General features: G+C 36.2%; 1 protein-coding gene across 3 annotated transcripts in view; it reads left to right on the top strand.

The window, feature by feature from the left end:
- CYRIA (CYFIP related Rac1 interactor A) overlaps positions 1-11706 on the top strand; it is a 55664-nt gene extending 43958 nt beyond the window's left edge. For all 3 annotated transcript variants that reach the window (XM_069011622.1, XM_069011620.1, XM_069011621.1), the window contains 9 exons: positions 853-974; positions 1848-1953; positions 3068-3204; positions 3289-3366; positions 3642-3758; positions 3853-3932; positions 5433-5559; positions 8140-8210; positions 9342-11706. In XM_069011622.1, coding sequence (XP_068867723.1) covers positions 924-974; positions 1848-1953; positions 3068-3204; positions 3289-3366; positions 3642-3758; positions 3853-3932; positions 5433-5559; positions 8140-8210; positions 9342-9405 — 831 coding nt within the window. In that variant the 5' untranslated portion in view covers positions 853-923 and the 3' untranslated portion in view covers positions 9406-11706. The remainder of the gene's footprint in view (positions 1-852; positions 975-1847; positions 1954-3067; positions 3205-3288; positions 3367-3641; positions 3759-3852; positions 3933-5432; positions 5560-8139; positions 8211-9341) is intronic.
- Positions 11707-15747: the final 4041 nt, after the last annotated feature.

Here is a 15747-nt window from a genome sequence, read left to right as displayed (position 1 = left end):
CTGGGACAATGTAATTGTTCCTACACATATAGACTGCAATCCCATATATAGGTTATCCAGTCTTTAGTCAGTGCCTGTCATCTTTATGTTTTAAAGGAAAAGAAGACAGAAGAACTCTACCTTGTCTAATGTGTTAGTGTTCTGGGGATAACATCACTCTCTGGTGTCACACTGCTGTGTAAATCCCATAGGAGGAGATTTGAATAGGAAAATTGATCTACTTTCAAATGTCATTTCTCTCAACAATAAAGGTCTACAGGTCACTCACACCCTGAAAACTGATTACTGACAGAGCTGGATTTATTTTAGTGGCATGAATGATCCCTGACATACATGAGGAAAAAATTATTTTTAATAGTACTGTATCCATGTTTTACAAAAGGAGAAATAAATTACCCTGGTTAAGGAAGCCTGGAGGAAAGTCAAAGTGGAGCAATATCCCACTGCTCCATCCATTGAAAGGCCTGATTTTATCCCCAAGCTGCAAGAAAAGTGAGCAATTTTTTGTGATTGAGCCATGGAGCTAGTGAAAGAGAGGGACTGATGCATTATCCTATTTTCTAATAACATTGCTTTATGATACTGCTGCTCTTTAAAATGCTGCATTTTGAGAAGAGGCATTATGAGCCAGAGCATACAAAAACTGTACTGTTTTTCCTTCCTTGCTATAAAAAGCAGAAGCTTGGATGTTAGCAGAATGGCAGTATAATTGTATATTTGAAAAAAACTACATCAGAATGGAGTTACACACAGTTAAGCTGGATGTGGTATTGTTAAGTAGAACTGAGTAATCTTGCCATTTGTACTGCAGCTTCCTTTTGACTTTGTGCATTTTGCTTTTCTCGTTCTTAGATGCACAGCCCACAGATGGAGAAAGAGAGGTCTGGAACCAGATCAGTGCAGTTTTACAGGACTCAGAAAGCATGCTTGCAGACCTTCAGGCTTACAAAGGAGCTGGACAAGAAATTAGAGATGTATGTTTGTTAATGACAATTTTTTGGAAGCAAAATCAGGCAAAACTCGATGTGTTCCCTGCTTCTATTCTCTGTCCAAGCACATTCTATGAACTCAAATGAATATCTCCTTAAAATTGTATTTATAAAATACGTAACAGATTATGCATAACATTAAGTATAAAGCTCTAATTTGAAATCATTAAATGATGGCTGTTGGAACTTCTTTCAGGTTTTCTGTTAGTAATTATTATTTTTCACTTCAAGAAGCACCATTTCATATACCTTGTTTCATGTATCTCATGGCAGAAGTCAAATTTGAGGACATGGAAGAATACTCAGGTGTCAGAAATACATGATACAGATAGTTGTTCTTTTGTGTAAATGGAATAATGAATGCTGGTAAATTATAACTTCACATCCACTTTAGAGGCATCTTATTCTGTGAAACTGGTCCTGAAGTAGAATTTTGAATTGTAACTTAGAATTTTTCTCAGGTGACCGAAACTTTTCCTTCATCAGATGCTCTTAGTGTGAGCTGCTGGTTACTTAAGAAACTCAGCATGTTGAAGATTTCAAAAGCATCAAAACCTGAAAAGAAGGCTACTTTTGCAACCAGTAGTAACATAAAATGTTTTGCCTGATGCTTCTACAATAGTTTTGCTCCCAAAAGAATATGTCAGTGGTTCACTGTAATGATTGATTTTAAAACAGTATGTTACAGGGGTGAGGGAAGGTGAAAAACACTGTATTTTTTGGAATCCTATGCAATGTAGTTTCTCAGAGTTCTTCCATGCTTTACAATACTTTTTAAAATAATGTAGAAAAATTCCAAGCCACCTCTTGCTTGTTATTTGTTTATCACAGGTCTTTATGGTAATATTTTCATTTCAGGCAATACAAAATCCCAATGATATCCAGCTGCAAGAAAAAGCATGGAATTCAGTCTGTCCCCTGGTTGTAAGGCTAAAGCGCTTTTATGAGTTTTCACTCAGACTAGGTGAGCCCTGTTTTAGTATGTATGTTTATTATGTTTTTTATATAAAATGAAAGAGGAAGTTCTGTCTTTCCACAAGCTTTTAAAGAGTTTTAGTGTAAATATTATTTCTGTTTGATATCAACAGACATTTATCTGCAATTGCATTTATTGAGGCATCTCTTTAATCTTAATTTCATAGTTTGTTAGTTTGTCTATATTACCTAAATAGCATACAAGCAAAAAACATGATAAAACTATAATGTTTTTCACTGTTTCCTGCCACTTTTCTGCACTTCACTGGTCCTTGTTGGACTAATGCAATTTATTTATTGTAATTTGGATCCTTTGGAGTTTTAGAAGGAATGTGTCTTGGGGTGATGTTATGATGTGTATCCCATATCGCTGCCTATGCCCAGAAATTAATTTTTTGTGCCTTTCTGTGCCTGTGTACAGAATGTAAGCCAGTAATAGTTTGAGACTTCTTAAAAGCAGGGATAATGGGGAAAGAGTATCAATAAACTCACAGGGTGAAAATCCAAAGCTGGATGTGTTGTACACTGACTTTGTCATCCCAACAGACATAAAAGGTGATGTAGTTACTTTTTGAATTAGGACTCTGGAATGCAAATATATGTATGAAATGAGAGGGCTCCCAGTGCAAGGGAATTCTTCTACAACGTCCTCCTATGTCTTTCACTTTTTGAGTTATGCTAGTAATTACAGGCACAGAAGCTGATTTATATTGCTATCAGTGCCTAAGAGTACACTTTTAGTAACAGAGATGCCAGAATAATCTCTATACTGAGCTGTTCGCTAATTGAGGAAGATGAAAGTGCTGGATATCTGAATGCAAGAAAAATGCTTCCACTAGCATTTTTGATAGGGATCCCAGATAAAGGGTGACAAAAATGGAAAAGAGTTCAATGATACAAAATGGAGAGAAATGGCAGAGCCTGAAGAGGGAAGTGTCTTCAATTAATGCTTCTCACTTCAGAATAGTAAGAAAAACCACTTCTGTTACGTCTCTGCATGTTTGGAGGGTTCCCTCCCTTCGAATGCAGTATGTTTAGATATGTAGTTAAAACTTTGTCTTTGTGTGGACTGACTACAATTTGTGCTTCTGATTTTTGTTCAGAGAAAGCCCTGCAGAGTTTGCTGGAGTCCTTGACATGCCCTCCCTACACTCCAACTCAGCACCTGGAACGGGAACAGGCTCTAGCAAAAGAGTTTGCAGAAATCTTACATTTTACTCTTCGTTTTGATGAACTTAAGGTTAATAAAGTCTTTCAATACATGTTGACTTTTGCCATGTAGTTTGAACCAAAACTGATTATTTCCTGTTTTTCTTCCTGGAAGATGAGAAACCCAGCAATTCAGAACGACTTCAGTTATTACAGGCGGACAATAAGTCGCAACAGAATAAACAACATGCATGTAAGTAAATAAACTCTGATGTGCTGCACACAGTGAGGTATTTATTTATCAGGATGCATTTATGCCATTTGTGGTAAAGTTTTTGCTTTTGGTTCAGTAGCTGTCATGTTCTCTCCTTCACACCGAGAGTTAATCTGCAGTCCGGATGAAGTGATTAGAGAGAACTATTCATGCAACAGTCTGCTTGCTGACATGAACATGTACTGTATCTTTTTCTTGCTGCTGGCAAGATTTTAAAGAGCTTTACTGACTATTTTTTCTCCTGTTTTCATCAGCTAGACATTGAGAATGAAGTGAACAATGAAATGGCCAATAGGATGTCCCTGTTCTATGCAGAGGCCACACCAATGCTGAAAACCCTCAGTAATGCAACAACACATTTTGTATCAGAAGTACGTAAAGGGGGAGAAAGGTCTAACACAGACATTCTTGATTTTAATTTTAAAAGATAGTTTACTGAACATTGACTTTTTCTTACTCTTCCAGAACAAAACGTTACCAATTGAAAATACAACGGACTGTCTAAGTACTATGGCCAGCGTATGTAAAGTCATGTTGGAAACACCGTAAGTTTTATCTTAAATCTTGGGAGGTTTGTACAACAGCACTTGTACTTTAAGGAGTCACCTGGGCTAATGCAGTTTTTTCCAAGTGAATTCCTGTATCTTTGCCTTAAGTTGTTACTACTTTTGTATACAAAGCATGACCTGGTATTAGAAAGCCTTGCCTCCTAACCACCTTATGATATCTTTCATGAATCAGTGCTGAGTTTTGTTGGGGAGAGCTTTACATGGTCAGCCTGCATTTCAACAAAAGGTTAAAATATGAGTGTAATAATCTTATGCACTCACAGGCTTCAGTGTCTGTGTCTTGTCTAACCAGGGCCAAAGGCTGACTGCTGCCTCCTGCTTGCCCATGCTGCTCAATTATTAGCACACAGAGGGGCAAGATTTTGGCACTTCCAAGCAGCACTTTAGCAAATATACAAGAACTATTTCAAAGATCATTTAAGTAGATCTTTTTTTTGTTTGCAGCCATCTTATTCTAGATATGAAAAAATTCAGCTGTATGAATTTCCATTCATATAAATGTATTCAGCTGTACAATTGTGTTTGTATCTGCTAGGGTAGATAATAGACATTGGGCTATTTTTTTTTTTAATTATTATTTTACTATGCATTTGGTGGAGTATATTTTAGGTTAGATGTCTCTTTGACTGGAAAGCACATACAAGATAGAGTCAAGGTAGTCTTTCTGCCTGTGAGTCATTTGTTCATGGTACCATGTAAAGAGTAGAATTCCTGAGGTTTGTGTTTGTTCATGAAAATTCTGGAGAAGTGTCTGTAGGGATGGGACTCATCTCACAATCCTGAGGCATCATAAAAGTAGTAATTGAAAAGTAGCCTTATGACTCAGCTCTTTTTTTTTGACAAAAGCAGAGAAAAATAGTTGTGAGTCATCGAAAAGATTATCTGATATTTAATTCTAATTGTGGGATAATCAAGCATTTTCACATCAAAATTTCTGTAGCCTTTAAATCTGCTCATGTTATGATGCTGTGGAAGAATAAAAGTTGAAGTTATTGTAAACTGAGAGGTTCTACAATACAGAGAGAGAGAGCACAATGACTATTACAATCCACCTTGGTGAAGCCCTGAACTTCCCAGCTGCTGAACTTAGATCCCACTTAGCTATTCCAAAGTAGGAATTTAAGCAAAAACATAGCTTTCCTTTGAGGTCCCAGCATGTGGTGTTTCTGAGATTAAACAGAAGTATGATCAGTCTCCATTATATTTCATGAAGTTTTCCATGAAGCCATCATCACATACATTTTGAGGATCCCAACTGTTCATGGATATGACAAGAGGTTTACATCTTTGTACTCCCTAACCATTCTTCTAAGCTGGCAAGGCCTTACAGAATTCACAGATATTTAAAGTCTTACTAGTGAGCATCTGCAACCTTAAAATACACCTTTGGTTCAGATTTCATGCACTCACAGTCTAGTTTTTAAAGTTGTCTAGTAAAAGGTCTAGGATGTTTATTTCTTTTGTTCTGTTTTCCAGAGAGTACAGGAGTAGATTCACGAGTGAAGAGACCCTTATGTTCTGCATGAGAGTAATGGTGGGAGTTATTATTCTGTATGATCATGTTCATCCTGTGGGAGCTTTCTCAAAGACATCAAAGATTGATGTAAGAGAGGCCTTTCTTTAAAACTCTGCAGGTTTGATAATACTAGTCTGCACCTCTTTTTCAGCACAAGCTTACAGCTTGGTATAAATAATTTTAATTGCTTCTGAATGGCAAAATTTAGAATTTGTCTTCACCTGTGCACTTTACTACATCAGTTTGTTTTAAAATAAAATAAGGACCAGCTATTTTTATTTTCTTGCACACACAGATGATAATTTTTTGTTATCTCTGCTTTCTTGCCAACTGTATAGTTAGGCTAAAATAATTTCGTATTAGCCTGGAATATGTTCTGTGGTCATAATTTTTTTAAAATCATGTAGTTTATCAATGCTGAAATGCTCATCTTAGGCAGTAATTCTCTTGTAAATAAGTAGATATTCAACGCTCTCTCTGCTTTGTCCGAGATCTGCAGCAGCAGAACTGAAATGTTTCTGTTGTACTGTTGATAATGACCCTTCAGTTTTATCTTTGGCACGGCCAGTCACAGAGAAATTAACGTTATTTTTCCGTTTGAGGAATTGCAAGCACACATGAAAAGAGTACTGATTTTTTCTACATGTTTTTACAAACCTAAATCTCATGCACCACTTTGTTATTACTTAAAAAGATGCCAAGTCTTTCCCTTTACAAGAGAGCCTGCTACAAAAGAAAAGAAAAAAGCATATATTGTTGTCCTCCATGACACTGGGTCTTTGTTAGCATTTTGCATCTGCAGATACCAGAATTTTGCCACATCTCCTCTTTGACTCCGTACAGGGGGAAAGATTTGTCACAACAAGGTGAATAGATTAAATCAAGGTCATGAAGCAGATAGAGCCTGGGACTTGAATGCAGATTTCTTGACTGCTAGTTCAATCTCTTGCCTACAGAAGCAACACAAATTCTGATAGGCCCTAATATACATTGTGTGTACTTTGTTTCTCACATTTATCCTAAAGCCCTGTAATCGTACAGGAGAGTTAGCTAGATGTAAGTGGGAGGCAGGAGATGTATGACGCAGTTTTAAAAATGACTACATGGTTCCAAATCTTGATTTGTGTAATTAGTTTAGCAATTTTTCTGTAATTAAAAAAATCTCCTAATGTTTCAAATGATGAGTTTGTTTTATTGTGGTAAACAAGTCTTTTCTCCAAATTACTCACTTCAGGCATTCAAGCCATTTCAAGAGAATTTCAGGGACAGTGGAGTATATTACCCTTTCCTTATTCTTTCAAGACTGGAGGCTGTATTTCAAGCTATTAATTACAGTCTCCTAGCTTAGACATCCTAATTGTTTTAGGGATTCTGATTCTAACAAAAACTAAAAAGAATCATTTGAATTTTTATCCCCTTTGACCTGGTCTGGTCTGATCAGATCTGCTGGGGCAGGTAAACCTGTACTGAGTGATGTGCACTTAGACTTGAGTTTCTCTAACTTAGACAAAATAACTGTCACTTCAAGGCACATGATACTGGCCTGAGAATCTCACCTGATCTGTTATTTGCAAAGCAAGTTAACACCTTCCGGGTAAAAATGAGCCAGCAGAGCAGTGAGCAGTGTCTGGTGGGCTGATCACTGTTGAGGATGCTGAGCTACATTTTCTGATTCATTTTTGCTGGAAAATAAATGGACTTCAATTAAGTATTTCATCATCCATTTCCTTAAAAAGGCAGAAATGCTCTTTAGCTGAAAAGAAAATTCTGACATGTAGATTTAGCACTCCAGTGTGACTTGGAAAATTAAAGGATTCTGATCTTGACTCGGCCGTGTCTTTACCTGTCACTTTGAATAAAATGTAATTAATCTAGGCTAATTTCTGGATAGCTAGATTAGGATGTCTTCATAGCAGTGGGAAGAAAGAAGTACTTCTGGGGCATAACTCATTACATATGAAAATACGTTCTGAATAGGTGAGAATAATTTCTTGTTTCTCTCTATGGACTAGCTAGGGAGTCTGTACAGTGGGTAAAATGAGTTCTACTCCTGCTTTCTCTGCTTCATTTCCCCTTTTGTAAATTTGGACAGATTTCATCCCATTATTTACAGTCTCCACAAAGATGTTCATTCGGTGTGGTGTTAAAATCAACACCATGGACTTCTTAGATTAAATTTTTAACCACTAGTTATGAAACAAATCATAAGTTGTCACTGGTTAGGTTTACAGTTAAAAACTGAATACTAAAAATTACTTCCTTGTATGCAAACATAAAAAGTCTAAGTTGAAACATCTCTTCTTAGAGTTCTTAACAGCAATGACATGGAACTCCCAAACTCTCTTTTTTTTTTAGCTTATATCAGCTGGTTTTGATTTTTATATTTTTAGTTTGGAATTGGAGAAATTGTGTGCAAGTTAAAATATAGACACTTGATATATAGTTTATTCTCTACAAATGCTTATTAAAGTAAATGTTTTCTCCAAAATTGGGTTTTTAACTTTGAGATAATTTTTAATAAGTTACAATGCTTTTATTGTGTCATCTAAAGCAGCATTAACACTCAGTAAGAAAAGAAACCTGCCTGTATATGCTGCAAATTTTCCTTGTTTTCAGCTAGTGCAATTCATATATTATTGTTCAATAGTGGCATGCTTCTGTTCCCAGATGAAGGGATGCATAAAAGTTTTAAAGGAACAACCACCTGACTCTGTGGAAGGACTTCTGAATGCTCTCAGGTATGTGTGGTTCAGCCTTAGAAAATTCCTCTTTGTTTTTCTCCCACTCTCTTTATATTTAAGACTTCACTTTAGAATCTTGATTTAATAAGATTATCCTTTCAGGTTTGCCTTCATCACCTGGGGTTTTCTTGATATTAATTTCTTTCCATTTAATTTCACTTGAATAAACAATTACTATTAATATTGTAAACAGTGCATCCTAGCTAAGATTTGCTATATAAAATATCCCAGCATCTAGAGCATTTTAGAAATGTAGTATCAGATTTCTATTTCTCAAACCCTTGGTATTTCCCATCTCCCTTTCCATCTTAATAAGACTTTTTCTTTTGTTAATCTTGCTAAATTAAACAGCTTCAAGAAAACAGCATCCTAAATCCCAGTCCTGTAGCTGAGTGTTTATGGTGCTGTCTTGGGAAGGAAGACACACAGGAGTCTGACACTTCTCTGAAGCTGAGAAGGGAGTCAGTACCAAGTTTTTCAGAGCTGTTTTGAGTTCTCTAGCTGTTGAATACTTGGATAGAGGGAGAACTGCACCTCCATATTTGCTTATCATGTCTTTTGAACTAAAGTTGATGTGGAGTTAAATCTACAAGTATCAAGTGTGTTTTGAGTTTATGTAATAATCAATCTCCCTATGAACCTAGGTGGTGGAGAATGTTTGGGTTTAAATGGAAAAAAACACACTAAAGCTCTTCAGTCCTCTCAGGATGTTTAAGAAAACTGCTTAAAGTCATAGATTGTACCGAAATTCAGTCTAGGTTCCTAATTTATTTTAGTATTTACTGTATTTCTTATGTCTTTTCATGATTTTGCTTCTTTTGAGGCTTTCAACTGGAAAAAATGAGAAATAATTTTGACCCAAGATGATGACAGTGTCATAGACAGATCGCAAACAGGATTTAGCCACAGTTCTCCACCTTTTAACAGGGAATAATTTATTGCGTAGAGTATTTAGAAGATAAAGAGCACCAGACTCTTGCCAGTTAAATTCCAGTGATCAGTAGAGGAACATGTAAATTCCTCCTTTGTGTAACTGAACTGTGCTGATTTCAAAAACAGGTTCAAGTGTTCAGACTTTTCCTATGCCTGTTCATTTTATAAATTATTGTTCTAACTTGTAATTTCTAGGTTCACTACAAAACACCTGAATGATGAATCTACTTCAAAACAAATTCGAGCTATGCTGCAGTAGTATCCAGAGACAAGTAGATGTTTGTATTGATCACAGAAGATGTGTATGTTTACATAATTTAATACAGTTTGATGTTAATACTTGTGTGTATTTACATAACCATTTTCTTCACATTGCTAAAATATATGAATCTGTTCATAACCTAACTGACTTTATATAGTGCAACCTAAGTTTTTATGCTAGCCTTTATCTTTTGACTTTTAAAATACTTTTTTTACTTAAATACTTCAGTTATGACAGTTTATCTGTGCATTTTAATCCTTAAACACCTTCTCTATCAGAGAAGTAAGCAGTAGTGAAGACAAAGTGGAAATCAAACTGAAACGTCAAAGGTACCGCAGAAAAGAAAATTTAAAGAAGAAAGTTAATATAAGAGAAAATAAAATGCATTGGGTATGTTTTAAAGAACATGTGCACAGTTTTTTGGTCAGTTTTAGGATCTTGTCAAACTAGTATGCATAGAAGAATACCTGAGTGTTCATCACTCTCATAAAAAGCATTGTCTTTCCTGTAATAAGTGGAGATCCACCTGATTTTAAGGATTATGTGCTGTCTGGCATCCAAAAATGTATTTCAAACAGGTACTTTTACCTTTTTAATTAAATATAACCTGTACCTTTCAATAATTGAAGTCATTAATATTCATTTTCAGATTCAGTATAAATATACAGAAAATATGCTTAAAGATCGTTGATAGATTTTGAAAACTCTGTATAATTTTATTTGATTTAGAAAGGAAAGGGAAAATACTAATGCCTTGACTTAACTGGAAAAGGTTTGTCAGTGTAAATATATCACAATGAACATTAATTAACTCCCAGACAGCTCTAGCTGGTAAGTAAGTATTTTGCTGATTAGACTAGTACACTCTTCTGTAGCAAACTTCCCTAGTGTCAAATCAGCCTCATCAGACTAGGGATGGTTCAAATTTAAGAGCTGAACTGTTCTTAGGAACTCCATCAAGTTCCTGATAGTGTTATTCATTACATGATTCAGAGTCAGCACAGAAATATTTATCAGCTGACTGCTCTTCACTGGCTTTTGAGATTTGATTGATACTTCAAGGAGTTAAGTTCCTTGCTGAGTCGTTTGTTCCTACTTTCTGGTAAATTTTCCAATTAATGGAATAGAAATACTTTACCAAAAGCAGCAAAGTGCTTTTGCTCTGTTAAGTGTGTCTACTGGGTGGTCTGCAGTTGCTGTACATATTCTTGCAGAGGTCACGTTCTGAAAATGTGTTTGATTTTGTGTACTTTGCTTGCATGTATGTGTGGAAACTCCAGTGCTTGTGCACAGATTCAGATTTGTATTCGCTTATTCCCATGTAGATAAATCAGGGTTTGTGTGCCTTCACTGGAAGTTTCATGCACATCTCTTCTAAAAACATTACCTTAAGGCTTTGAAGATGCATTTGGTCTGCTGGAACTCGGCTGCACTGTGACAAACTGTCATTGAACTCAGTCCTTAAACAGTGTTAATGTCACAAGTTCTCTGGAGTAGGGATTGACTTAAGAGTTTATTTCTGAGCAGAGCAACCACTGTGAGGTTTCTCAGGCCTGATCAGAACCCACAGGTGCCAGTGTCACACATGCCATGATGCTGGACAGCACCACAACTCCAGCATTCATGTCACACCTCTGCAGGTGCAGCAGCCGGTTGCTATGTTGTTGTCGGGGACAGAATTAGAGCTCACTCACATTAGGTTTTATTCTTTTTCCAAAAGCAATGATTACACTTTTTTCACAGTAGTAAATCCACTGTTTACAAGCTCAATTTTTAATTGGGGGGACATTTAAAAATGTATATTAGGGAAAATCCTGCTTTGTTCATAGTCACTTCCAGTTAGGTGAATTAGGTGGATGACAGGCTATTCTGGTGAGCTTTGGTAACTGAAGTTAATATATGCTTACCTGCAATCTTTTTGTCAAACAATGAAGTCTTATCTTTAAGTAGCCCAGAAAAAAGCTATTTGTCACTTGTATAATAAAAATGTAAACCTTAAAGCATTCTGTGAGTTGTCATGTGCTGTTTGCTGAAGTCACGGGATTTCTTTGCCTGCTTTGATGTTTTTGTACAGGAGTTTGTTTGAAATAATAAAAAATTTGGTACAGTAAACTTTGGGACTCCCTATATTTAGAGACAACATAAACAGGTTGAGAAATTCATCATTTAGAGTTCTGGATCATATAGTAGGCTCACCTTTATGTGTCCAGTTTGTAGTTTATTTTAAAAGCACTTGTTTCATTTGTATGCTACAACAGTGTAACCTCACATGACATTAAAAATCCTGGTTTTCTGACATGTCTTAGCACTTGTTTGTCATCATGACCAAGGGAAATTGTTGATACTGCTGAGGGCATGAATCCCTTTTCTGACTTTCATATCTTCACATTAGCCATCCTGGCCTATGGGGGCCATCTCAGGTTGTGTTTGTAATCAATAAGGTCACCAGAAGATGATTCATTTAATTGTAAGATAAATTCAAATGAATTGCTTTTGGAAGAAGAGCTATATAGATTAATGGTCAAAGTTATTGATCTCCATTTTGTCAGTGCTTCTTCTTATTTTGTCTCATCATTATGTAAGAGTACATGTTTGTGGTATGATAAATATTTAAGCCTCATAATGACAGCACTTCAGAATGCTCATAAATGACCATGAATAGTTTGGGTCAGAAGAGCCCTAAAGATTTGCTAGTTTTGTGGTGGAAGAAAATACTATTTGAGGGTTGCATGAATTTGAAAGACTAAGATTTGTCACTAAGAACGATTGAATGTGTTTGAAACATAATTTTTGACTTCCAAGCTTTGCTGCTAGTAAGTGGCTGTCATGAAAGATAACTTCTGAGATTGCATTTACTGGTATCTGGTAGACCACATCACTCAGATAAATTATCTTACATTTTCCATGTCTACTAAAATTTACAAACCAACAAAAAGTCTTCTCTGTGTTGATTTCTGTGTTGTATTTCAGCTAAATCTAAACTGGAAGTAAGACATAAATATATGAAATTGCTTGCATTCTTACATATGTTCTGAATTAAAACAATGTAGGACATAAATTCTTCATGCAAAATGATCTGTCCTCCCCCTCCCCCATTTACTTCTTAAGCCGTTAATTATGAGCAATATATTCCTAGGACAATACAGTGCCAGTTCAGTAGATGCCTGTTTGGGAAATAGGGCATCACTTTTTCATGCCACATCTGAGCCAAAGCAGTACAGGTGTCCAGTTCCCAGTCTGTCAAGGTCCCTCTGAATGGCAGCACAACCATCTGGTGTATCAACAGCTCCTCCCAGTCTTGTATCAGCTGCAAAATTCCTGAGGGTATGTTCTGCCCCACCCTCTGGGTCATTAATGAAGATATCAAACAGTATTGATCCCAGTACCAACCACAGGAGAACAGCACTAGTAACTGTCCTCAAGATGTATTTTGTGCTGCTGGTGACGCATCCCCTTTGAGCTTGGAGTACAGCCAGTTCTCAGTATATCCCACTGCCAGTTTATCTCATCCAGGGTTCACCAGTTTGCCTCTGAGGAAGTTACAGGGCCAGAACCCTTGCTGAAGTCAAGATAAACAAGACATTGGCCAGCTCAGTCCACATTTATGGTGCATCCCATCAGGTCCCACTGATTGTGTAGGTCCAGCTTGCTTAAGTGTTCCCACCCTGATCCCTGATCTGCCCAGAGTTAAGTCTTTCTTGCTCCAGACTTTCTCACTGGTTTCAGAGGTTTGGGATTCCCATTAAAAGACTGAGAGGCAAAGTGGACACTGAATTCCTTGACCTTTTCTGTGTACTTTGTCACAGGTCCCATACCCCATTTCGCAGCAGGAAGACATTTTCCACAGCTTTCCTGTTGCTGCTTATATACCTGTAGAATCCCTTTTTTATAGATCTTTGTGTCCTTCACCAAATTTAATTTCAGAAGGGTTTTGGCTTTCCTAAGTCCAACCGTGCCATCTTTGCATGTCAGAAGAGACCATTCTTGAGCTTGGAGGAGGTGGTCCTTGAAAGTAAGCCAGCTCTCCTGGACAAATCTTCTCTCTTGGGCTGTATGCCATGCAATGCTTCCAACCAGATCCCTGAACAAGCTAAATTAAAATTCCCAAATTAAATCTTTTTTTGTAAATCCTCTTGTGGCTGTGTAGTCAGAAATAAGCTTTTAAAATTGTACGCATTCTTGGACTATTACAAGTATGTGGTTCTGTGAACATCGAAAGTCAGGAAATACAAAATCTTGTATATCCAAAAGTTTGCAAATAGATGCAAATAGTTGGAAGAGATGGGGTTTTGGTTCTTTTTCTTTAACATGTGGGACACTAATTACTGTTTCCTTGCCTCAGATGAATTCTCTAATCCAAAATTACAGAATCTGTTACTTTGTACTGTGAAGTGCATTAGGTGAGCAGTGAGCAGGCTGAAGCAGTGGCATGGATTTGAATTGCCAATAAGAGAATAAAACCCAATTTTTGCTAAAAAGCCAGTATAGCAAACAAGTATTTTAATTTAGCTGTCTGTAATGCTTCCTGCTACGAACTAAGAAATGTGAATTCCTTGCTGCCACATAATCCAGATTCAGCAAACACAGAAATCTTTCATAGGGATTTGAGGCAAGTATAACGCCTTGGGTTTCAGTAGAGGGGTTTCTGATTGACACAGGTGTAAACAATGCCCTTTGTCTTTCCTCAGTTGTGGCCTTTGACCCGGGTTGCTTATTACTGAGCAAATTGAGTCTTCTTCTCGTGAGGATCAATGGCATAATGTTATAATCTTGCAGAGATCTCCTGTGCATGACTGCTTTGAAAAACAAAGCTAAAATGAACAATGCAGTATGTGTTCTAGAAAATAAGTATATAGTTAAAAGGCAGGCCAACCAAGCACTATTCCCTAGTTTAAGAGGAAGAAACATAATGATTTTCCAAAACATCTTAATTGGGGGTCAAGCTGGAATTGATATAACTCTCTTGTCTTGGGTATTTGGGCTGTTGACAATTAAATAGTAGACTTTGGTATTAAGAACTTGACATACCTCTTGACATTTTAAAATTGCTCACAGAACTTAAAGGTTAGAATATCTGTATGTGGCTTGTATCAAAAGTGCTACTACAGCTTGTGAAAATTCTCATTCTGTGAGAATCCATTTCATGTAAGATAATGGATCTTGGTTTTGGTTTTGTTTTCTTTTTTTTTGGTTTTGCTTTTGTTTGGGGGTGGGTTTTGTATTGCATACATGGCTGTGGTTAACTACAGGCACTTTCACTATTAAACTCAGGCTTAAATAACATGCAGGATGAGAGCTCAAAGACTCTTTAATAGAAACCTTCCCAAATAAGATTCCTTACAGGGGAATTGAATTAGGTTTCTTAGATGAACTTACTGAACAAGCTAATGTGGTCCTAGTTGCTGAGATACTGAATATATCAGTATAAGACTGAAGCAAGTATTACATCTCTATGGAAATTTTTAGTTTGGGGACAGAAAAGTTGTGGTATATAGCCAACCCAATTAACGGATTTTGTAGAGATTTTTGTTATGGATCAAATATATCTATCAAATGAAACAAACATATTCTGATTAATTTTGAAATGCTCATATTCAGGTATACATTCATAGTAATATCTATGATATTTATACAATGAGAGATTTTTTGTAACCACTGACTTAGCCAATTCTTTGCAGCTGTGTTTTAAAACTACAGAGTGAATGCCACATTTGTTTTACACAGCCTGTCAGATTGACATTTATAACATTTGAAGCTTAAGATTCCTTTTGTTCAGTGGTTTCAGATTCACAGAGACCCACTGTTCTGATTATATGTTGTACAACTGCAATTAATTTGAGATACACACATAAGACCATTTTTTTTCTTTATTCTTGTCATTTGCTATATAATTGGCCAGAGTTTTACATAATACAAGTTTGGGTTAAATAAAATCAGCAAAGGTACTCAAATACATGCTACCTGAAAATGACTTTAAATTATTTTGTTGAAAAATATTACTTCTGAGACAATATTATTTTTCAAACAAGTAACAGTATTTTTGTATTTTGTATTTTTCAAATAGAAACTGAGAATTTACTGTTACAGATATTGCCTGGGTATGTGAGTAGTTTAAATCAAGAGGTGCAGTGTAACTGAGCTGAGAAAAAGACAGAACAGTTTTGTTAGAGTTTGACACAGGTTCCCAAGACATTGATCACTGTTCATGTTGGAAAGTTAGAGATTCCTCAGTTCTTTCATACTGATGAAATTAGGAAAAAAAAAAGTAATTTGTCTTTGACCCCAAGAACAATTTGAAATGCCATACTTAATAAAAATTAGCCAGTCTAACAAGCAATA

This window comes from Aphelocoma coerulescens, chromosome 3, assembly GCF_041296385.1.
Source record: "Aphelocoma coerulescens isolate FSJ_1873_10779 chromosome 3, UR_Acoe_1.0, whole genome shotgun sequence".
Taxonomy (NCBI): Eukaryota; Metazoa; Chordata; class Aves; order Passeriformes; family Corvidae; genus Aphelocoma; species Aphelocoma coerulescens.
The sequence above is the reverse complement of the archived record's forward strand: the minus strand, read 5'-3'. Positions and strand labels throughout refer to the sequence as shown.